The 22,743-nt window shown below is 46.2% G+C and overlaps 1 protein-coding gene and 1 long non-coding RNA gene across 2 annotated transcripts in view; one reads left to right on the top strand and one right to left on the bottom strand.

Annotated features, from left to right (window-relative positions):
- The window catches only part of CHRNB3 (cholinergic receptor nicotinic beta 3 subunit), a 38,282-nt gene that overhangs the window by 2,547 nt on the left and 12,992 nt on the right, over positions 1–22,743 (top strand). Inside the window, 2 exon segments of the mRNA NM_001033933.1 lie at positions 8,640–8,791; positions 10,316–10,360. Coding sequence (NP_001029105.1) covers positions 8,640–8,791; positions 10,316–10,360 — 197 coding nt within the window.
- On the bottom strand, positions 1,544–15,163 carry LOC134810856 (uncharacterized). Its single transcript, XR_010159504.1, has 3 exons — positions 14,813–15,163; positions 2,939–5,924; positions 1,544–2,195 (listed from the first exon to the last, which is right to left on the bottom strand). It is a non-coding gene; the product is annotated as an uncharacterized LOC134810856 (long non-coding RNA).

The raw sequence follows: 22,743 nt of genomic DNA on the forward strand, positions 1-22,743 counted from the left end.
CTCACTGCAAGCTCCGCCTCCCGGGTTCACGCCATTCTCCTACCTCAGCCTCCAGAGGAGCTGAGACTACAGGTGCCCACCACCACGCCCAGCTAATTTTTTTTGTATTTTTAGTAGAGATGCGGTTTCACCGTGTTAGCCAGGATGGTCTCAATCTCCTGACCTCGTGATCCACCCACCTCGGCCTCCCAAAGTGCTGGGATTACAGGTGTGAGCCACCGCGCCCGGCCTTGTTTTTTGTTTTTTGTGGTTTTTTTGAGATGGAATCTCGCTCTGTCACCCAGGCTGGAGTGCAGTGGCAATCTTGGCTCACTGCAACCTTTGCCTCCTGGATTGAAGGGATTCTCCTGCCTCAGCCTCCCGAGTAGCTGAGATTACAGGTGCCCACCATCACACCTAATTCTTTTTTATTTTTAGTAGAGATGAGGTTTCACCATGTTGGCCAGGCTGGTCTCAAACTCCTGACCTTAGGTGATCCACCCGCTCCGGCCTCCCAAAGTCCTGGGATTACAGGCATGAGCCACCATGCCCGGCCCAATTATTTCTTTTCTGTCCTGGCTGAGGATAAAAAAATGGCATTATCAGTAAAACCATAAATAATCCTGAAGATTTTTATGAAATCCTGTTCATAAAATTATGGACAGATGTTGATGGATCTAGAAATACTCACAGATCTGAGATTTATAACAGGTTATTGGATTTAGTATAGATCTGTGAGAGAGAAAAGTTTTATCTGTTAAGTCTTATCAGTTGTTTGTACCTCAGTGTGAGTTTGTCAAATTTTGCTAAAAGTGGATGTTGATATGGAGGTGGGAAGAGAGCAGGGGCGTCTGAGAGACTGAGGAAAGGAAACAGAATCAAGAATAAAGAGACTTGTCGGGTGTGGGGCTTACGTCTGTAATCCCAGCACTTTGGGAGGCTGAGGCGTGCAGATCATGAAGTCAGGAGGTGGAGACCATCCTGGCCAACATGGTGAAACCCCGTCTCTACTAAAAACACAAAAATTAGCTGGGCGTGGTGGCACATGCCTGTAATCCCAGCTACTTGGGAGGCTGAGGCAGGAGAATTGCTTGAACCAGGGAGTCGGAGGTTGCAGTGAGCCGAGATCACGCCACTGCACTCCAGCCTGGCGACAGAGCAAGACTCAGTCTCAAAAAAAAAAAAAAAAAAAAAAGAATAAAGAGACCAAGGATGCTGCAATGGTTCACGTCTGTAATCCAACATTTTGGGAGGCCAAAGCAGGAGGATTACTTGAGCCCAGGAGCTCAAGACCAGCCTGGACAACATAGTGAGAGGCATCCGTCTCTACAAAAAATTTAAAAATTAGCCAGGCATGGTGGCATGCTCCTGTAGTCGCAGCTACTCGGGAGGCTGAGGCAGGACGATCACATGAGCCCAGGAGGTTGAGGCTGCAGTGACCCATGATCATGCCACTGCACTCCAGCTGGCAACAGAGCAAGGCCCTGTCTCTATTAAAAAATAAAAAGAATAAAGAGACCAGAAGGTCAGGTCTTCAATTCCAAAGGAAAATTTCTTTGTCTTAAAGTGTTACTAGGGACCTTATCAATATCTTTCATGATTTCATTCAGTGAGGCTGAGAGAGCCCCAACCCCCTCACAGAGGTGTCTCTCCAATCCCCTGGTAGCTGTGTTACTTTTACCTGACTGCTCTGTTGAGATAAACTGCAGCTTGAGTGAAGGGCTGCTCCCCAGTCATATGCACATCTTAAACTCTGACAGTCTTTTGTATCTTGAAAACAGCAAATATCTGGGGTTAATAGGCCACATTTTGTGGATGTTTCATAGACACAAAGACCCTAAAAGCCTGGAAGGTGTGAGCTGCTGGAGGCCTCAGCCATCACCCATTTCCTTTTCTTATTGGGAGATGTTAACTGCTTGGAATCAAGACCAGAACCCATGGTCTCTAAATCAGAGTCCAATGCCTCTCATTATTAAATAAATATTTGTTGGATTCTCCTCCTAATGAGTGATGACTTCGGAAAGGGAATCAGCCTTCTGAGCCAGCGGCAGCACACTCTCCCAGAGCCTGTCCCAGCCTGAGCTCAGTGCACAGGAGATGACCAGCATCAGGCCAAGTGCGCTCCATCCCTGTCTCTGCCTCCGAACTGAAGCCTTCACATTCGCTCTCTGCCTCTCCATCTTCCTTCCTCTGCCCATGGAGTTGTCTGTCTGGCCCTAAAGGAAATATATATATATTTATTTAAAATAGAAATAAACATTTATTTATTTATTTATCAGAGCTTCTCTGCACCACCCAGGCTGGTCTCAAACTCCTGGCCTCAAGCAATCCTCCTGCCTCAGGCTCCCAAGTAACTGGGATTTACAGGTGTGAACCACCACACCCAGCCCCACAGGAAATATTTTGACAAAGAAAAATGAGACAAAGATTAAGCAAGGAGGCCAGGCACGATGGCTCTCGCCTGTAATCCCAGCACTTTGGGAGGCCGAGGTGGGATCACCAGGTCCAGAGATCGAGACCATCCTGGCCAACATATTGAAACCCTGTCTCTACTAAAAATACAAAAATTAGCTGGGCATGGTGGCACGTGCCTGTAATCCCAGCTACTTGGGAGGCTGAGGAAGGAGAATTGCTTGAACCTGGGAAGCAGAGGTTGCAGTGAACCAAGATTGCGCCACTGCACTCCAGCCTGGCAACAGAGTGAGATTCTGTCTCAAAAAAAATAAAAAGAATATAATTCTTCCAGGTAGTAGATTGCTCTAAATAACAGTAAAGCATTCTGGAAAACACAATGCTAACAGAAAAACATCAAAAATAGCAATAACAGCAAATATATGTATATCGAATTGAATTTTTGCAATAAGGGAAGATGGCTGGCCTGGCCGCCAGAAGACCACGCAGGCCACCATCAGCTGGATGGCCCTGGGCAAGGCTCCTCTCGATGCCCCAGTATCTTCACCTGTAAAACGAGGGGCTGGGATGGTCCTGGAGGTACTTCTTGGCTTTGTTGTCTTAGCTTCATTATCAGTTCACTTTTCCTTCCTCTTTCATTGAGGCTGAAATTGGGTCCAAGCTTCTGTAAGAGATGCATCCATGTCCGGGAGTGGTGGCTCATGCCTGTAATCCCAGCACTTTGGGAGGCCAAGGCGGGCAGATCACTTGAGGTCGGGAGTTCAAGACCAGCCTGACCAATGTAGCGAAACCCTGTCTCGCTACAAAATACAAAAATTAGCCAGGCATGTTGGTGCACGCCTGTAATCCCAGCTACTCAGGAAGCTGAGGCATGAGAATTGCTTGAACCCAGGAGGCAGAGGTTGCCGTGAGCCAAGATCATGCCACTGCCCTTCAGCCGGGGTGACAGAGCAAGACTTCGTCTAAAAAATATATATATATATATATATATGTATCCACAATGGGGGACACTCATCTTCTGAGAAAAAATTCTTGGTTTTTCAATGGATTACTGAGATGGATCTTAGAATATAGTGATTAATTTAAAATATAAGTTATTTTGCAAATTTTGGTCTATGCACAACTTTCCAGGAATCCTTTTATTCCATAATACAAAGACCACTTGTCCTGGAAACCTTGAGCGCATCTGTGATTTTACATCTTCGGGAGCAGTGAGCCACGCTGGCTCTACCTCATTCTCCTGGGTCACAGAAAGCCCCGTTATGGCCTTTTGTTCATGTGTTCATTTGTTCATTCATCAAACATCATCAAATATTTATGGAGGCCCTGGTCTCAAAGGATCAACTGTGAGAAGCACTTGGCCTTTCTCATAATGTTCTATTTCACAAGAAGGACAAACCAGAAACATTTCCAGCCTTGTCCTCTAAGTCTGCTCCAATAATGCCAATGACTTCAGCTTCTATTTTGGAAAGGTTCTGGAAATTTGAAGATATTAGGCAGAAATCATTTAATCTTTGGCTTTTTTTATTAGGGGGGTAAAGTCTGTTTTGGTCAGAACAGATTTGCATTAGTCAGGCTGCCATCACAAAATACCATAGACTGATTAAAAACAGACATTTATTTTCTCACAGTTCTGGAGGCTGGAAGTCTGTGATCACGTGCTAGAAAGTCAGTTTCTGGTGAGGGCTCTGTTCCTGGCTTACAAACAGCTGCCTTCTTGCTGTGTCCTCACATGGTGTGTCCTCTGCACTTCCTCCTTATAGGCTCTGTCTTTAAATATAGTCACGTTGGGGGTTAGGGCTTAAACATTTGATTTTTGAGGGATATAAACATTCAGTCCCTAACAGCCAGTATGGTTCATGCTTTATGTTAATTCAGACGGAAAGTGCACCTTCTGACAGTGGTAACACAGGTGGAGATGTATGCTGTGCGTGAAAGAGCAGAGCTGCTTGCTGCCCCTGGATCTTGGTGAAGAGCAGGATTCCTGTACCTTCACAGGGAGCACAGCTGCGTAAGTGCAAACGCTAAGCATATCAGGTCAGAATTCTAGATTTCCCCTCCCAACGTGCAACTCCACCTCCTTTCAGAATGACTGGACAGTTTTTCTTTTGGGAAAGGAAGTTCATGGTTACAGTCCCTGCTCATCTTCAAGAACACTCTCTCTTATGTGTCCAAAATTCTCCCGGCTCACAGTTGTCTGAGCTAATAGGTGTGTGTGTGTGTGTGTGTGTGTGTGTGTGCTTGCATGTGTTGGTTCAGGCATCATTCAGTTGTTCTCGGCCTCCCTGGAGTGCCTCCATCCATTGTGAGATGGTGTCTTCAGTAATTTGTGCTAATTTGGCTGACCTGGGACTCAGGGACTCTGTAAGAACTTCAGCATCTCAGCAGCTAGTCAGGTGGTGCAAGCAGCCATCAGGGCTGTGTTCAGATGCCTGTCAGTGGCTACAGTGGCTTAACCAAATAGGAGATTGCTTTTCTCACATACCAAGAAATTTGGAGACCAATAGTACAGGGCTATCAGAAACCCAGGTTCTGTGTGTCTTTCCATTCTGCCCTCCTATGTGTGTAGCTTTCATCAGGTTTTCAAGACAGATAAGTGGCCAAATCTCCAGTTTCAGACAAAAAGAAGGAGGCAGACATGTCAGATCAAGTCCATCCTTTTTAACAACCTTTCCTCTAACCACCCCAATCCCAACAGCTTCTGTTTGTATCTAACTGGCTACATGTGCCATAGGCCATTCCCAGATGCAAGGGAGCCCAGAGCTGAGCTTTTTAAGCTGGCACCATGCAACCCTGAATAAATTTAGCATCTGTTGCCAAGGAAAAGGGGGAATGCCTGTTGGGCAGGGAACTGGCAGTGTCTGCCACAGTGCTGCTGTGGTTTGAATGTGTTCCCCAAAGTTCAAGTGCTGGAAATTTGACCCCCAACGCAGTAGTGTTGGGAGGTGGGGCCTAATGGTAGGTGTTTGGGTCATGGGGGCACCGCCCTCATGAATGGATTTATGCCATTATCATGGGAGGGGTTGGCACCCTCTTGTCTCTCTCACCCCCTCTTTGCCCTTCCATCATGTTTGATGCAGCAAGAAGGCCCTGACCAGATGTCAGTGATCTCACCAGATGCTCATGATCTTGGACTTCCCAGTCTCTAGAACCATAAGCCAATAAATTTCTGTTCATTATAAATTCCTCAGGTTGTGGTATCCTGTTGTAGCAGCACAAAATAAGTGAAGACAAGTGCCTTTCAAACAATATTCTCTGCCTTAGAGGAGGTGGCTGCCTGACCTGGGGATAGATGGAGGAGGACAGCTGTGTCCTCACTGCTTCCCTCTTCTCTTGAGCAATTCACCTCTGGTCCCAACTCTCCAGATGCCCCTCAGTAAAACAAAGTCCATGAAGCTGACTGCATTGTTGCTCGAATGGTTGTCCACTCAATAGCCATTAGCTCAACAGCTGCTGGGTGACAGTCACTGTTCTAGGAGCCGGGAATACAGGAGTGAGGAAGACAATCCCCAACTTCCTGGAGCTGGCATCATCTAGGGACGGGAGACAACAATAAACAGATAAATGTGATATGATTAGGTTCTCTACTGGAAGATGAAGTACCCTAAGAGGATAGAGAGGAGAGGGACTTTAAATAGTGTAACCTGAAATGACTTACTCAAGGAAATGACATTTGAACAAAGACTGGACAAGTGAAGGGATGGCTGTGGGCTCTCCGGGTAAGGGTAAGAACTTTCCCCAAGCAGATGCATTCTGGCTTGTTCTGGGAATCGCAGACTGGCCCGAGGGCTGGGGAGGAGGATGTGGGCAGTATGGTGGGGGTGGTGCACAGTTAGGGCCATATGGGGTCAGGGAGACTGTGGAGGGACTTAGGATGATTCTTTCTGAGTGTGATGGGAAACCATCTGGAGCGCTTAGCAGGGAACTGACATAATCCTCTAGCTGCTGTGTGGGGAATGGACTGCAGAAAGGTCAAGAGTGAAAACAATTAGGAAGCAGTGCAGGAGCCCAAGAGAGAGAGCATCTGTGCCCTCAGCGTGGCCCCGGTGGAGACAATGGGGAACAATCAGGGCTGGGATGTATTCTCAAGGACATTAAGACCCGACGTAGGGTGGGAGAAAAAGAGAGGAGTCAAGGATGACTTCAAGAATGTCCCTCTGAGCAAATGCCCCCTAGAGCCTGTGGGGTTCCAGGAAGGTTTCCTGGCTCTTTACAGACTGACACCCTGGTGGCTGCCCAGCTGGCTGCTCCCAGTGCTGCTCTTGGTACTAATAGTAATCAACAGATCAGTTTTTGTTTATTAAAAAAAATTTTTTTTGAGACAGGGTCTTGCTCTGTCACCTAGGCTGGAGTGCAGTGGTGCTACCACCACTCACTGCAGCCTTGACTTCCGGGACTCAAGCCATCCTCCTGCCCCAGCCTCCCAAGTAGCTGGGACTATAGGGGTGTGCCACCATGCCCGGCTAATTTTTTTATTTTTGTAATACAGGGTCTTCCTATGTTGCCTAGGCTGGTCTCCAACTCCTGGGCTCAAAAGATCCTCCCACCTTAGCCTCCCAAAGTGCTAGGATTACAGGTGTGAGCCACCATGCCTGGCCCACAGTTTTTAAGTAAATAAGCACAAATGTAAGGCTGCGTCTCTCCCTATCACTCATCTGCATTTTATGTGGAGGAAAATGGGGCTGGGAACCGTCAGAGGACACAGCCCACTTCACCCACGCCTCTGAGGTGCTGGGACAGAGGCACCTGGAATTGCTCCTCTCTTAGGAAAGTGCCTACAGAAGCCTCCTGCACACAGGGGGATGGTGCACTGTTGTGCTTTTCTTCCTAAAAGAATCCCTGGATTTTGAGTGGGCAAACCTGGAGGGTATGTCTCTCATGAGATCATTACCCAGCATGTGGGTATCTCAGTGGGAAGAAAAAGGTTTTCTATGGTCAGGACATGGTGCAGAATGAGTTGCTATAGGATATTAATCGGGTGCTGAACAGACAAGGAGGGGCAGGTTAAAACTCCCATGCTGATCAGTAATGGGACTGCACCTGTGAATGGCCACTGCACTCTAGCCTGGGCAACATAGTGAGACCCTGTCTTCTTTTTTTAAAAGTAGGGGCTTCCTTGTTTTAAATGTGATAGCACGGCATTGTAAGGAAATAGAACTCTACTTTGGGACTGCATTCCTAAGCCATTTCCCCAACTGGAGGGTTAAAGCTTAACACTGGGTGTTTCTGAGGTTCTCACATAGTGAGGCGCTGGGCAGAGTGTGACATCCTGGCTGCTGACCAAGGAAGGACTTTGTAAGGAAAGACTCTTCCTTGGGAAAAGACAAGAGGACCATGAGGGGCACACGGCTGGTGTTCAGTGACCATGTGCCGACTCTGACATCTACTAACACACATAAAACAAACACCCACTATGGGCCAGGCACTGTTCTAGGTGCTGGGTAAACATGATCAAATATAACGCCCATTGCTCCCATCGTCAGGGAGCTCCAGAGGAAGACAGGTGTGACAAATGACAAGAGACTTCCAAAGGGAGATGCTGGAGGCTCAGGGACGGAGAACAGCTTGGGGGCAGGGCCCATCTCTGTGAAGAGGGAGCGTTGCAGATGGGACCAGAGGTGGGGGTCGGGGTGGCTGCAGATGGAGCTTTTGGGACCTGGGTGTTGACCCCATGATGGGAAAATCTCATGAGAGAGTGCAGCTCTGGGTAAAATGTGGATTCTGGGCCGGGCGTGGTGGCTCACGCCTGTAATCCCAGCACTTTGGGAGGCTGAGGCGGGCAGACCACGAGGTCAGGAGATCGAGACCATCCTGGCTAACATGAGGAAACCCCTTCTCTACTAAAAATACAAAAAATTAGCCGGGTGTGGTGGCAGGCACATGTAGTCCCAGGTACTCGAGAGGCTGAGGCAGGAGAATGGCATGAACCCTGGAGGCGGAGCTTGCAGTGAGCCGAGATCGCGCCACTGCACTCCAGCCTGAGCAACAGAGTGAGACTCTGTCTCAAAAAAAATACACACACACACACACACAAAATGTGGATTCTGTTTTCAGCTGTGTGTGTTTGGAGGGAGGTAGGAGTGGACGTGGAGACTCTTGCATGCTCCAAGTTGCCTTTCAAGAACTGGGCTGTTTAGAAACAGACACAGCCTATGGTGCAGGAGGCCAAGGCCACAGGAGCCACGGGACACTCATCCAGGCATCGTGCCCCTCCCATTAACCCAGGTCCGCCCATGATTCTTTTACAGCCACCACAGGTTTCAACTCAATCGCCGAAAATGAAGATGCCCTCCTCAGACATTTGTTCCAAGGTTATCAGAAATGGGTCCGCCCTGTATTACATTCTAATGACACCATAAAAGTATATTTTGGATTGAAAATATCCCAGCTTGTAGATGTGGTGAGTAATCCTTGGCACTTGGCTAAAAAGAACATGCATTCCTTAACCTGTTTATGAGTCTAAAATATATTTTTTCCCTATGTCTGCCATTTCAATTTTAAAAATAATTTACTGTTAGAGAAAATCTGCCCCCAAGAAGCCACTAAAATGACCCAAGGAAAGAACGAGAAGTTGTCACAGGGTAAATTTTCATTGCAGCACTGTTAGTGTGGGACGATTTGCTGCGGGGAGGATGTGGTTGCTAAGATAAGTCATTGCTCCTGGCCCCGGTTTGCTGAACACCCAGGGAGGAGGGCTGGGAACTGCAGAGAAGAGGAGCTGAGCCTGGGGCTGATGTGCTGTGATCTTCGATCCTCCCTGGCTGTGCCCTGGGCTGGTAGGGGGCTCTGCAGGGAGACAGGGTGGTAACAACAGTGCCCAGAGCAAGGCCCATTCCTGCTGTCCCTAGGCAGCCCCGTCACCTCTTCTGAACTCACCCATGCCTTCACATTCTAATTTTCCTTTTGAGCTTGCCTTTCTGTCATGATTGTGTTCTTAGAAGAAACCAGTGAACTTTAACTCCCTAAATGCAACAAAATTGTCCTTCTATGATCCCCAAAGCCCCAGAAGAATCCTCCTATGTTGTCCATATTCTCCACCCCACTACACACATGTGCGCACACTCACCTGCCCTGGCTGGCTCAATACCCCAGGATTCCTTCTAGGAAGTCATGCAAAGCCCGTCTCCAGTTTAGCTATTATTTCCCTCTACTTTGTACCTTCATTATTATTATTATTATTATTATTGAGACAGAGACTCTGTTTCACACAGGCTGGAATGCAGAAGCGCGATCTTGGCTCACTTGCAACCTCCGTTTCCCAGGTTCAAGTGATTCTCCTGCCTCAGCTTCCTGAGTAGCTGGGATTACAGGCATGTGCCATGATGCCCAGCTAATTTTTGTATTTTTAGTAGAGACGGGGTTTCGCCATGTTGGACAGGCTGGTCTCGAACTCCTGACCTCAGGTGATCCACCTGCCTCGGCCTCCCAAAGTACTGGGATTATAGGTGTGAGCCACTGCACCCAGCCTACTTTGTACCTTTAAAGTGCCTTCTGGGTTATCCAATTTTATGTAAATATAGCCACAATGAACTGCTACTTGTTTCAGTTGTTTTTCATTTTAAGCAAAATCCGCATGCCATTTGACTATTTATATGCCATTTGACTGTTTACATGCCATTTGACTATTGTAAATTGAGAATCTTTTGCACTTTTAACACCTCAAAGTAAGATTCAGATAGATTTTTCTGATCGAAACCAAACAAAAAACAACTGGGTGTGGTGGCGTGCACTTATAGTCAGCTCCTTGGGGGCTGGGGTGTGAGAATGGCTTGAGCCCCGGAGGTTGAGGGTGCAGTGAGCTATGGTGGCACCACTGCACTCCAGCCTGGGCAACATCTTGAGATCCCATTTCTAAAACAACAACAAAAATCACAACTTATTTTCACTTCAACTTACAGTATTTTTTAAATTTTCATTTTCTTAGGATGAAAAGAATCAGCTGATGACAACCAATGTGTGGCTCAAACAGGTAAATTTCAATCCAAGGATTGTGTCTGCTAACCCAGTCACTTATTTTCTATTTATAAAGGCTCCCATCTGAAAAACAATTATTTAAGAGGGCATATTGTGTTCCTCAGGGAGATTTGTGGGAAGGGTCTATGGCTTTTATTTTCCGTTGTGAGTGTTGGGGAGCTGATCCTGGCAAGCCCCTGGGTACACACTGTTGTGCGTGGTTGCTCTCAGCAGTAGAGCTGCTCGTGGAGCAGGCAGAGGTGACTCTACTGCCATAAGGCCTGGGGATGGGCCCTGGGACCACTTAGAGAAAACAACAAAGAGCCTCCAAGATGCACCACTTTCCCCCAGGTAGGGAACTGCAGCTAGGTAGGAAAATCAGGGCTACATCCTCCCTAGCCTTCTCTGGTCCTCTGTGGGTAGAATCTACCTCTAATACCTCTTGTTGCTTCCAAGGAAGAACTGAGCCCTGAATGGGGGAATAACGGGGCTGCCCATTATTAATTTCAGAACAGAGTGAAGCCCAAAACAAAATGATGAATACGTGTTTTCCTGACATCACTGAAAATGCATTTTGAATCGTTTTCAGCTTTCTTCTTAGATAATTGCTTTTAGCTTGGCTAGAGCTTATTTCCTAAAGTCAGGGGAGTGTGCCCAAAGGAGTTTGTTCTAGGATTGTCAGTAAATAATTACCATTCAAATCCCAGTTTCGCATATGTTATCTACAAAGAGAAAATATTGACATTTGATAGCAGGTAAGAAGTTTGGTTTATCCCAGCTATTCGGGAGGCTGAGGCAGGAGAATTGCTTGAACCCAGGCGGCAGAGGCTGCAGTGAGCCAAGATCATGCCACTGCATTCCAGCCTGGGTGACAGAGCAAGAGCCTGTGTCAAATAAATAAATAAACAAACTTGGTTTAATTGCTTGTGTTTTTATTTTGCCAGTGGTTTTTTGTTTAATTTAGTTTTCTCATATTCATTTACATATTTATCTGAGACACAGTCTCATTCTGCCGCCCAGGCTGGAGTGCAGTGGCATGATCTCTGCTCACTGCAACCTCTGCCTCCCAGGTTCAAGTGATTCTTGTGCCTCAGCCTCCTAAGTAGCTGGGATTACAGGTGCCCGCCACCACGCCCAGCTGATTTTTGTACTTTTAGTAGAAACAGGGTTTCACCATGTTGGCCAGGCTGGCCTCAAACTCCTGGCCTCAAGTGATCCGCCCACCCCAGCCTCCCAAAGTGCTGGGATTACAGACTTGAGCCACTGTATGTATTTATTTATTTTTTAGATTCAGGAGTTACATGTGCAGGTTTGTTTCATGGATATATTGCGTGATGCTGGGGTTTGGGCTTCTAGTGAACCCATCACCCAAATAGTGAACATCATACCCAATAGGTAGTTTTTCAACTTATTCCCCTCCCTCCCTCCTTCCCTCCCTTCCCCTTCATCTCTTTTGGAGACCCCAGTGTGTTTTGTTCCCATCTTTGTGTCCATGGGTACCAGTTGTTTAGCTCCCACTTCTAAGCGAGAACATGTAATATTTGATTTTCTAAAGTTTTTTGTTTGTTTGTTTTTCTTTTTCTTTTTTTTTTTTTTTGAGACCGAATCTCACTCTGTCACCCAGGCTGGAGTGCAATGGCGCAATCTTGGCTCACTGCAACCTCCGCCTCCCGGGTTCAAGCTATCCTCTTGCCTCAGCCTCCCGAGTAGCAGGGACTACAGGCACATGCCACCACGCCCGGCTAATTTTTGTATTTTTAGTAGAAACGGGGTTTCACCATGTTGGCCAAATTGGTCTTGAACTCCTGGCCTCAGGTGATCTGCTCACCTCGGCCTCCAAAAGTGCTGGGATTATAGGTGTGAGCCACCGCACCCACCCTAAGTATTTTGTCCAGATATTGCCTAATTTGCCCCATTGTTTTAAAATATTCCTGGTGAGATATCTTTCTGCTAATGCTTTATAAGGAGCAATGGATACAAGAAACAGCAAGGAGCTTCCCCCAGCTTCATTTCATGTCATCAAATTTCTCCCACCCAACAACTTTAGTGAGATTTAGAGAACTATCATGATTTTCAGTGCTTTCTACTTATCTGATTCTCTAATCAGTAGAAACGGTCTGAATATTGTTTTACTTGCAAATAAAAATACCCAAAAGAAAATAATAAGCTTGGAATGTATATATAAAAATACCATTTAAATAAACATATCTTGCTATACACCCATCTCATTCCCCAGTGACTTACCCACTTTTGCAATTCAGAGGCCTTAGAATTGGGAAGTATTTTGAGTTGATAAAGGCCAAGAAGAAATCCTATATTCAAGCTTGCAGGGGAGAAAAGAACCCACACTTTCCTCTTAAGGTGAAAACAGGCTTAGAAGTTAACAAAAAATCAAACAAACACACAAACCTTTACTTCCTGCACACCTCCTTCCCCTACTGCTCTCTTTTTTTTTTTTTTTTTTGAGTCTGTGTCTCACTCTGTCGCCTAGGCTAGTACAGTGGCTTGATCTCAGCTCACTGCAGCCTCTGCCTCCTGGGTTCAAGAGATTCTTCTGCCTCAGCCTCCTGAGTAGCTGGGACTACAGGCACGTGCCACCATACCTGGCTAATTTTTGTATTTTTAGTAGAGACGGGGTTTCAGCATGTTGGCCAGGCTGGTCTCGAACTCCTGATGTCAGCCCAAAGTGCTGGGATTACAGGCATGAGCCACTTTGCCTGGCCAAGATTAAGCTCTAATCTCTCACATAAAGCAGGGGTCCAGGGACTCTGGGCCTTCACATGGGTATAGTAGGTCTTTTCACTTTTCTTGTGCTTTTGAAAATTAGGAGTCGTTTTGGCCAAAGAGAACAGCATTAGACACCAAAGAGTGGGCACCGAGGACCCTGAGGGCCTCAGCTACAGCTATGGAAAGGACTTCCCACAAAGTGTGCCACCAGAATCCCAGAAGCCTGGTGGGTGTCTTCAAACCAAGGTGGAATTAAATCCTAAAAGTCAATTCAATACCCAAAACCAAGCAGGAGAAATCCACAGGCATGGAGCACACTGACACTTGGAAAAGTCAGCCCACTGACTGAAGTTCCCATTTAATAGAAGCAATGAGAATAATCGACTTTTTTGAGTATAAATATGTAAGGTACAAGTGCAGTTTTGTTACACAGATACATTTGTAGTGGTGAAGTCTAGGCTTCTAGAGTATCTAAATACTAATGTACATTGTAACCATTAGGTAATTTCTCATCCCTCATCCACCTCCCACCCTCCCACTCTTCCGAGTCTCCAATATCTATTGAGATTAATATACTTTAATTGTGTTTAATTCACAAATGCATAAATGAGGTTTATCTCATTTAAACCTCTCTACCACCTGACTTAGGAAAAGAGACATCATTACCCCTGTTTTATAGAGATAGAAGAGTCCAGTCCTCATCCGGCAGGAATCTGGGTTTCCTAACCCCTGGCCAGGATCTTTCTGGCCATATGCAGCCTCCTCCCTGAACACTAAGCCCTGCTTCTAGATCACAGGAGGAGCCAAAGCAGGAGAAACGAAGCTTCACATTCCAGAAAACTACAGAGGATATAGTCATTGCGACGTCCATTTGCACAGATTGAGTTTGGAGTGGGAAATGTTACAGTGGATATTAGTTAATACGCGCTGTTATGGCACAGACAATGTTGGGGCAGAAAAGAAAGGTCATTTTTATAACAGTGGGTGGCAAGAAGGGAAGGCTGCCTGCAACAGGAGGCATTGAGCTCTGCCATGATGTTATTTTTATGCTTTTTAAAAAGAGCTTTTTGGCCGGGCGTGGTGGCTCACGCCTGTAATCCCAGCACTTTGGGAGGCTGAGGCAGGTGGATCACAAGGTCAGGAGATTGAGACCATCCTGGCTAACACGGTGAAACCCCATCTCTACTAAAAATAAAAAATAAAAAAAATTAGCCAGGCGTGGTGGTGGGCACCTGCAGTCCCAGCTACTTGGGAGGCTGAGGCAGGAGAATCGGTTGTACCTGGGAGGCGGAGCTTGCAGTGAGCCGAGATCGTGTTACTGCACTCCAGCCTGGACGACAGAGCAAGACTCTGTCTCAAAACAAAACAAAACAAAACAAAACTTTTTAAAGCTATATGGATTAAAGAAAGCTGAATGATTTAAAAAAAACCATGAAAAAAAGAAAACCAAGATAAAACAGATATTTATAAGAAGCTATCATTGGTGTTTTACACAGATCTTAGTTCCAGAGCAGCTAATAATAATATTTAAGATTTACTGAGTACTTATTAAGTGCCCAGGCACTATGCTAACTGTGTAACGGGAATAATCCCATTGAATTTTCACAGCCATCCTATAAGGGAGGTTCTATTATAATCCTAACTTTGCAGATGAGGAAACAGAACTGGAGAGTGGAAGTGACTTGCCCAGGGTTAAGCACTGTTAGGGAAGTCGACTTATGTAGAGAAATCTTTCACTTGCCTTAGACTGGAGGGAGAGTTTGGAGAGTGTCCTGTTCTCCTGTTAGTCCTGTTCCTGTATAATTTCCTAACCCTGGTCTTCTAAGGCTTTGATTCCTCAGTCTCCGGAACATCTGATGGAGTTGGTCTAGAAAGAATTCAGGAGAGAATGAAGTTAGGATCCACTCCATCTTCCATCCATTCACCAGGATTTATTGACATCCTATGTGCCAGGCGCCCTGCTAGATCCTGGATGTATAAAGAGCAACACACAGCACCGCCTGAAAGAAGAGGACATAGCGTTAGTTACCAAAAAATAATTACCATGATAAATAGCACAAAGAAAAGTACATATAAACCACTGTGGAGCTTAAAAAATGATGAGACAGGAAGAAAGTCAGGGAAAGCTCCCAGGAGGAGGGGATATTTAATTTGAGTCTTACAGGACTAACAGAAGTTCTACAAGCCAAAAAGGTGGAGAAGTTGTGAACCACCTGAATAGTGAATAGTAGTCCAATAACACCACTATCCAAAAGCTCTCACATTTGAGCAAACCCATTGGTAACTCTTTGCAATCATCTGTGTCCCTCAGTCAAAATGAAAACAAAAATGCCCAATTCCCCCTCTTTCCTCATTTGCCTCCCAGACACTGAAAAATGTTCTCTAATTCATATCCACATGGAGAAGAAAATTCTACATACTTGGAACAAAAGCATGTTCCATGGTAGCGCATGCAAATGAGATACTTGTGGGGTTTTTTAAGTCAATTCTCCTGTCTTATCCTCTGTTTCCATAGCTCTCCTCTGGTATATTTAGACACTCTTCTTCTATCCTCTCAACCAAAGAAAGAACTTTATAAAGCACAAATCTAGTGACATCCAGAGGAAGTCTTCTACATGGTGCTATTTTTATTTTATTGATTTTATTTTGCAAACTAGTTTGTCTTCCTCCTTTGTACTTCCAGACAGTAATCAAAACCCTATAAACTATAAATATATTGTTAACATTGACTCACTGGAACTATGTGAGAAAGTACTTACTGCCCCAGTCCCTCAGATCCTGCTCCATCATATCAAGGTTAGGAAAACGTGGAAAGCACCTTAGAGACAATGAAAATTAAACTGACCTTTTTTTTTTTTTTTTTTTTTTGAGATGGAGTCTTGCTCTGTCACCCAGGCTGGAGCGCACTGGCATGATCTCGGCTCAGTGCAACCTCCGCTTCCTGGGTTCAAGTAATTCTGCTTCAGCCTCCCGAGTAGCTGGGATTAAAGGCGCCGGCCACCACGCCCAGCTAATTTTTGTATTTTTAGTAGAGACGAGGGTTTCATCATGTTGGCCAGACTGGCCTCGAACTCCTGACTTCAGATTATCCACCCGCCTTGGCCTCCCAAAGTGCTGGGATTACAGGCGTGAGCCACTGTGCTGGGCGAAACTGACCTTTTTTGAAATGACACAAGGGTTGGCCGTTTTGCCTAGATGTTACAATAGAAATAATCACTATGACAACAAATGCCAAATTTACTCAATCCGTATTTCCTGAGAGCCTGCTCTGCACTGTGTAAGTGATGCAGGGCAGATGAACCCCAAAATTGGGGCTTAGTCTGGCTTCACCGAGGAAAGAACTCAAGGACAGCGGCCGCAGAGATACTGCTCCCTACAGACCACGGCTACCCACCAGCAGTGCGCCCAGGCGAGGGCTGCAGGCATATTTATACCCACCTTTAATTATATGCAAATTAAGAGGCAGTTTATGCAGAAATGTCTAGGTGGGTGGTAACTTCCAGGTCATTGCCATGGAAAGGGGTGGTAACTTCCGGGTATTGCCATGGCGATGGTAAACTGACATGGTGCCCTGGTGGCCCTGTCTTATGGAAAGCCGCTTCTGCCCGGCCCTGTTTAGCTAGTTCTCAATCTGGTCCGGTACCCGAGTCCCCGCCTCCAGAGTCAGTTTCACCTTCTGCCTCATAAGGCCCTGAGCTGGGCGCTGTTGTATATAAAAATAAGGCAATGAGAGGACTAAATGACCCGGCTTCACTGTAGCTGAGACAGTTTGTTCTCCTCTCCCCATGACAATCCTGAGGAAAATAAAACTGCTGGAATGTCTGCCAAGGCCAACATCTTAAAGTAACAGTGTCTTTCCAACAGCTGATGTCTGTTTTAGATCAACAAAAAGTTCAGCAAACATGAAGGTCTTATTGGATAGACCCCTGGAGCTGATTTCCCAGGAAAAATAAGAAGCAGACCTGTTGTGGAAAGGTCAGGCTAGTACTAGAGGTCTGGGTGATCTCCCCAAAAGTCTACCATCCGCAACCTGGAATGGCACTTACAAGTTCATGAATTCATCTCAGATCTTTACTCATGATCTGATTTTCCTTCCTTTTCTGCAACCTTACTCTGACCTTAGCAAAGGAGGCCAAGTTTGGACTTCTTACTCAAGTGGACCCTGGTAAGAATTGAGTAGGGGTCAAAAGGCCTACTGTATAAACTTGGGCAAGTCACTTCACCTCTCTGACCCTCAGTCTCTTCATCTATTAAATAGAGATGATGCCTAGCTCACAGTGTTGTCTGGGGGGTTACATGAGATAATGTATGTGAATGTGACTAGCTCAATAAATGTCACTTTCTGTTGCCATCTTTGAGCTTTCTCATCCTTTTTTTTTTTTTTTTTTTTTTTTTTTGAGGCAGAGTCTCACTCTGTCACCCAGGCTGGAGTGTGGAGTACAGTGGCGCGATCTCGGCTCACCGCAACCTCCGCCTCCCGGATTCAAGTGATTCTCCCACCTCATCCTCCTGAGTAGCTGTGATTACAGGCATGTGCCACCACGCCTGGCTAATTTTTGTATTTTTAGTAAAGACAGAGTTTCACCATGTTGGCTAGGCTGGTCTGGAACTCCTGACCTCATGTGATCGCCTACCTGGGCCTCCAAAAGTGCTAGGATTACAGGGATGAGCCACCACGCCTGGCCTTCATCCTTAATAACAAATCACATTTCTTGGCCTTAACAACTCATGAATTTAACAGGAATATGAAACATATAATATGTCATGTTGGTGCCTTTAAGATTAAAATGAATCAACAAGAATTTGGCTTTAAGAATTTCACATCTAAGATGACTAGAGATCCCAGAGATGTCCCAGAGACTGCAAATCAAGACAACAGCAAAGGATATTTGTTCCTTATTATCTTTTGGTCCTATTAGCATTGAAGTAAGAATAATTTGGGGACTTGGCCGAGCGTGGTGGCTCACACCTGTAATCCCAGCACTTTGGGAGACTGAGGCAGGCAGATCACAAGGTCAGGAGATTGAGACCATCCTGGCTAACACAGTGAAACCCCGTTTCTACTAAAAATACAAAAAATTAGCCGGGCATGGTGGCGGGTGCCTGTAGTCCCAGCTACTCGGGAGGCTGAGGCAGGAGAATGGCGTGAACCTGGGAGGCGGAGCTTGCAGTGAGCTGAGATGGCGCCACTGCGCTCCAGCCTGGGTGACAGAGCGAGACTCTGTCTCAAAAACAAAAAAAAAAAAAAAAAAAAAAAAGAATAATTCGGGGACTTTGTTTATAGTTTTTTTAAAGAGCCTTACGATTTAGGTTTAAATAAAATTTGGCTCTGGGTTGTGGTTTAGCTAGACATTTATGAGTGATCGTTCAGGTAATACATGTAAGAAAAGACAATTTTAAGGGATTATATATATTTGATATGGATTTGAAATTGCAATTTTCTGAATGAGGAAGCCTAGAGTTGGAGTGTTTTTCCATTTTTTTCTTAGTCATAGATTAACTTTGATATTTGGCTCTGACATATCCTGTGCGATCCTGTTTCCTGCAAAAACACAGCTCTCAAGCTGGGAACTGCTGTGATGTGGAGCTGGTGTTTGACGACGGCTTTGAGCATCTCAGCTAGAACACACTATGCAAACACGGAATATTATTTCTCATCTCTTACCCTAAGAAGGGAGAGACAGGAGCTTAATCCCCAGATGCCACCAGGGTTTCAGAGAGAACAAAGAAGTGACCAGAAAACCTCGCAGCCCCTTAGAGAACGAGATAGAGGTTTGGGCTCTGGCTGCTCAGCTGGGCACTGCTGACTCTGCCACTTGCAAATGTCCTGTGGCTTGTGCCATTCTAAACCCACAGAGGTCCTGGTCTACAGGGCACAGCCAGCTCTGTGGTGAACACACATCCTGGCAGGAATTGGGTGGGCTGGGCATGGTGGCTCCTGCCTATAATCCCAACACTTTGGGAGGCCAAGGCAGGAGGATCATTTGAGGCTAGGAGTTTGAAACCAGCCTGGTCAACATAGGGAGTCCCCTGTCCGTACAAAAAATAAGAAAAATTAGCCAGGCGTGGTGGTGCATACCTGTAGTCATAGCTACTAGGGAGGCTGAGGTTGGAAGATGGTTTGAGCCCAGGAGGTTGAAACTGCAATGAGCTATGACCACACCACGGCACTCCAGCCTGGGCGACAGAGTGAGACCCTGTCTAAAAACAACAGAAAAGAAACTGGATGAGCCCTCTGATAGGAATCTCAGGGAGAACGCTCTGTGATTCCCTGTCTGATAGCAGAAGGACACTAAGGTTGTGAAGAATGCTCTCTCACCCTTGCAAAGCAATGCAGCAGCTGGAGATCAGTGACTCGTCCAAGTTGTACAGCTAGTAAAGCACAGTCCTAGTGTGGAGCTCAGGGCTTGTGAGTGGAGTCCAGTGTGCTTTCTCTTTTGAGGCCACCAGTGTTAGCAGTATTGACCACAAGTCCCACCTAGCCTCTTTTTCTTTGCTGGTTAGGAGCAACTGAGTCTGCTCTAGATCCCTTTAAAATCCTCCTCAAGGATCTGAAGGCAGCCCGCATTCATGATCTCCTTCCTTCCTGCCCCAGCACCTTCCCATAGGCAGTTCCATCTTTGGCCAGCCTTCCTTCCCCACGCAACCCTGCCCCACTCAGAAGCCTTCTTTTTTTTTTTTTTTTTTTTGAGATGGAGTCTTGCTCTGTCACCAGGCTGGAGTGCAGCGGCACGATCTCGGCTCCGCCTCCCGGGTTCAAGCGATTCTCCTGCCTCAGCCTCCCGAGCAGCTGGGACTAAAGACGCGTACCACCACGCCCAGCTAATTTTTGTATTTTTAGTAGAGACAGGGTTTCACCATGTTGGCCAGGATGGTCTCGATCTCTTGACCTCGTGATCTGCCCGCCTTGGCCTCCCAAAGTGCTGGAATTACAGGCATGAGCCACCGCGCCCAGCCCTCAGACTCCTTCTTACCCTGCATGTTTAGTCTAAATGTCGTCTCCATGGAAATGCCTTCCCTGTCTACTCCACTGTTCTGTATCCCATACCCAAACTGTCTCCTTTATAGCAACTGTCAGGAGGTGTGGGTATTTGTTAGTTGACTGGTTTATCATCTGAGTCAGCCCCAGGATAAGAGGTCGAGGCAGCCGTGCTCAGTGCTAGTACATGCCTTGCATATTTGATGAATGAATGAACTCTTTGAAAACAGTGAGCCCCATAAACCACTATCTCTGTTTTATCTCTGGTCACAGCTGTTAATCCTGCTGTTGAAGGTCAGGTAAGCAACACAAATCTTTCTGACTTAAAAATACCTCCCCTTGAGGCTTGCCCTAGTTCTCTTAGAACAATTTATAAAGCTAGTATTTGTTTGCTGCAGTTTTGCAATTTGCAACAAGACAGAAGTGCTAGAATTTTAGTCATCCCCCATCCTCCTTTGCAGGATAGAACTGGGTGTAGGTAAAGACCTTCGGTGCCTGTAGAAGGAAGGAAACTGGATCCAAGAAGCAGGTGATTTCATTTCCATCAATCTTTAGGTTCCAGATGGAGGAGCTGTGCATTTGGGCTCATTAGCTGTGCTCACTAAAGATGGACCTGGAGCATGACAGCACAGCCCTAGCTGGTCTGCCCAAGTCTGTGCCTGTCCCCAGTGCTCTTAGCTATGTGCTTGCAGCGTGCTGCAGCTGCATAGCCACCCAGGTTCTTCCCAGGATCAGCTGAGAACATTTTAGTTGCAAGTGACAGAAAACCTCACATAAACTAACACTAGCAAAAAGAGAACTTATTAGCTTTCACAATCGGAAAAGTCCAGGGATGGCTTTACCTGCAGCTTCATGCTGGGCCCCTGCTATATTCCCAGGACCTGGTTCCTCTCTGGGAGTCTCTGGGCTCCCTGTCCTCTGTGTTGATTCCATTCTCATCCATACCCTCCCCCGGAAGCAGGATGTCTACATCAACTCCAGACTCAAAATGCTTCCTATAAGCCAGGTGCAGTGGCTCACACCTGTAATCTCAGCACTTTGGGAGACTAAGGCAGGTGGATCACTTGAGCTCAGGAGCTGCAGACCAGCCTGGGCAATGTGGCAAAACTCTGTCTCTACAAAAAATACAATAATTAGCTGGGCATGGTGGTGCACTCCTGTAGTCCCAGATACTTGGGAGGCTGAGGTGGGAGGATCACTTGAGCCTGGGAGGCAGAGATGCAGTGAGCCGAGATCACACTACTGCACCCCAGCCTGGACAAAAGAGCGAGACTCTGTCTCAAACAAAACAAAACAAAACAAAAAACAAAACATTTCCTGTGTGCAAGTTTATCAGGGTAAGAGTGTCCCACCTCTTTTCCAGTGGTCTCAGAAGCCCTGTGGTGTCTTGCCAACTCTGATTTGGTTGCCTGTTGTCCCTGAAAATCACAGTGGGCAGGTCTGAGAGGCAGGCCTGGAGCAGAAGGATGCAGCAGCTCCCCCAAAAGCTGATGGATTGAGAGTGGAGTGAGGAGATGGATTGAGAGTGAGAGTGGAGTGGAGGAAACTGGGGTTCTGTTACCAAGAGAAAGGCAGGTGAATTCAAGGCAGCAGACATAGCACGTGTCCTTTTTATCTCCTAATCTGATTTCCTCCTCTTTGTATAAAGATCTCTTGGTGGCCAGGCGTGGTGGCTCACGCCTGTAATCCTAGCACTTTGGGAAGCCAAGGCGGGTGGATCACTTGAGGTCAGGAATTCGAGACCAGCCTGACCAACATGGCAAAACCCCATCTGTACTAAAAATACAAAAATTAGCCAGGTTTGGTGGCACATCCCATCTACTGGAGAGGCTGAGGCAGAAGAATGGCTTGAACCCAGGAAGTGGAGGTTGCAGTGAGCAGAGATCGCGCCACTGCACTCCAGCCTGGGCGACAGAGTGAGACGCCATTAAAAAGAAAAAAAAAAAAAGAAAAAAAAAAGATCTCTTGGTGTGCCCCTCCTTCCCGTGGCCTTGCCGAAGCAGAGGATGACCAAAGGCCTGTGTCCCTGTGGCGCATTCCTCATCTCATAATTCTCCCATTGTTCATCACGGCACTTGGAGACAGTACAGTATGATTTTTTGTATAATTCCCCCGACTTTTATTCATGTATTTACTTATTTATTTTGAAACAGGGCCTTGCTCTGTCTCCAAGGCTGGAATGCAGTGGTGCAATCACAGGTGCCTGCAGCCTTGAACACCCAGGCTCAAGTGATCCTCCCACTTCAGCCTCCAAAGTAGTTGGGACCACAAACACACAACTACAACCAGCTAATTTTTGTTGTTGTTTATTTTTTGAAGAGATGGGGTTTCCCTGTGTTGCCCAGGCTGGTCTCAAACTCTTGGGCTGAAGCGACCCACCTGCCTCAGCCTTCCAGAGTGCAGGGGGTTACAGACGTGAGCCACCTTGCCCAGCTCCCCCTTGGGGGAGGGATGGCTTTAACAGATATTTTACTGTTACTTATATATTTTACTATTTAGATATTTACTCGTATATTTTACTGTTTAGATATTTACTAACATATTGTAAGTAATAGGATATCCTATTACTTAGATATTTACTAAAATATCGTAATAGGATATCCTATTACTTATTTACTAAAATATCACAACAGGATATCGTATTACTTATTTTACTATTGCTTATATTTTATTATTACTTTTAACAGACATTT

Source organism: Pan troglodytes, chromosome 7, assembly GCF_028858775.2.
Source record: "Pan troglodytes isolate AG18354 chromosome 7, NHGRI_mPanTro3-v2.0_pri, whole genome shotgun sequence".
NCBI classification, from domain to species: domain Eukaryota; kingdom Metazoa; phylum Chordata; class Mammalia; order Primates; family Hominidae; genus Pan; species Pan troglodytes.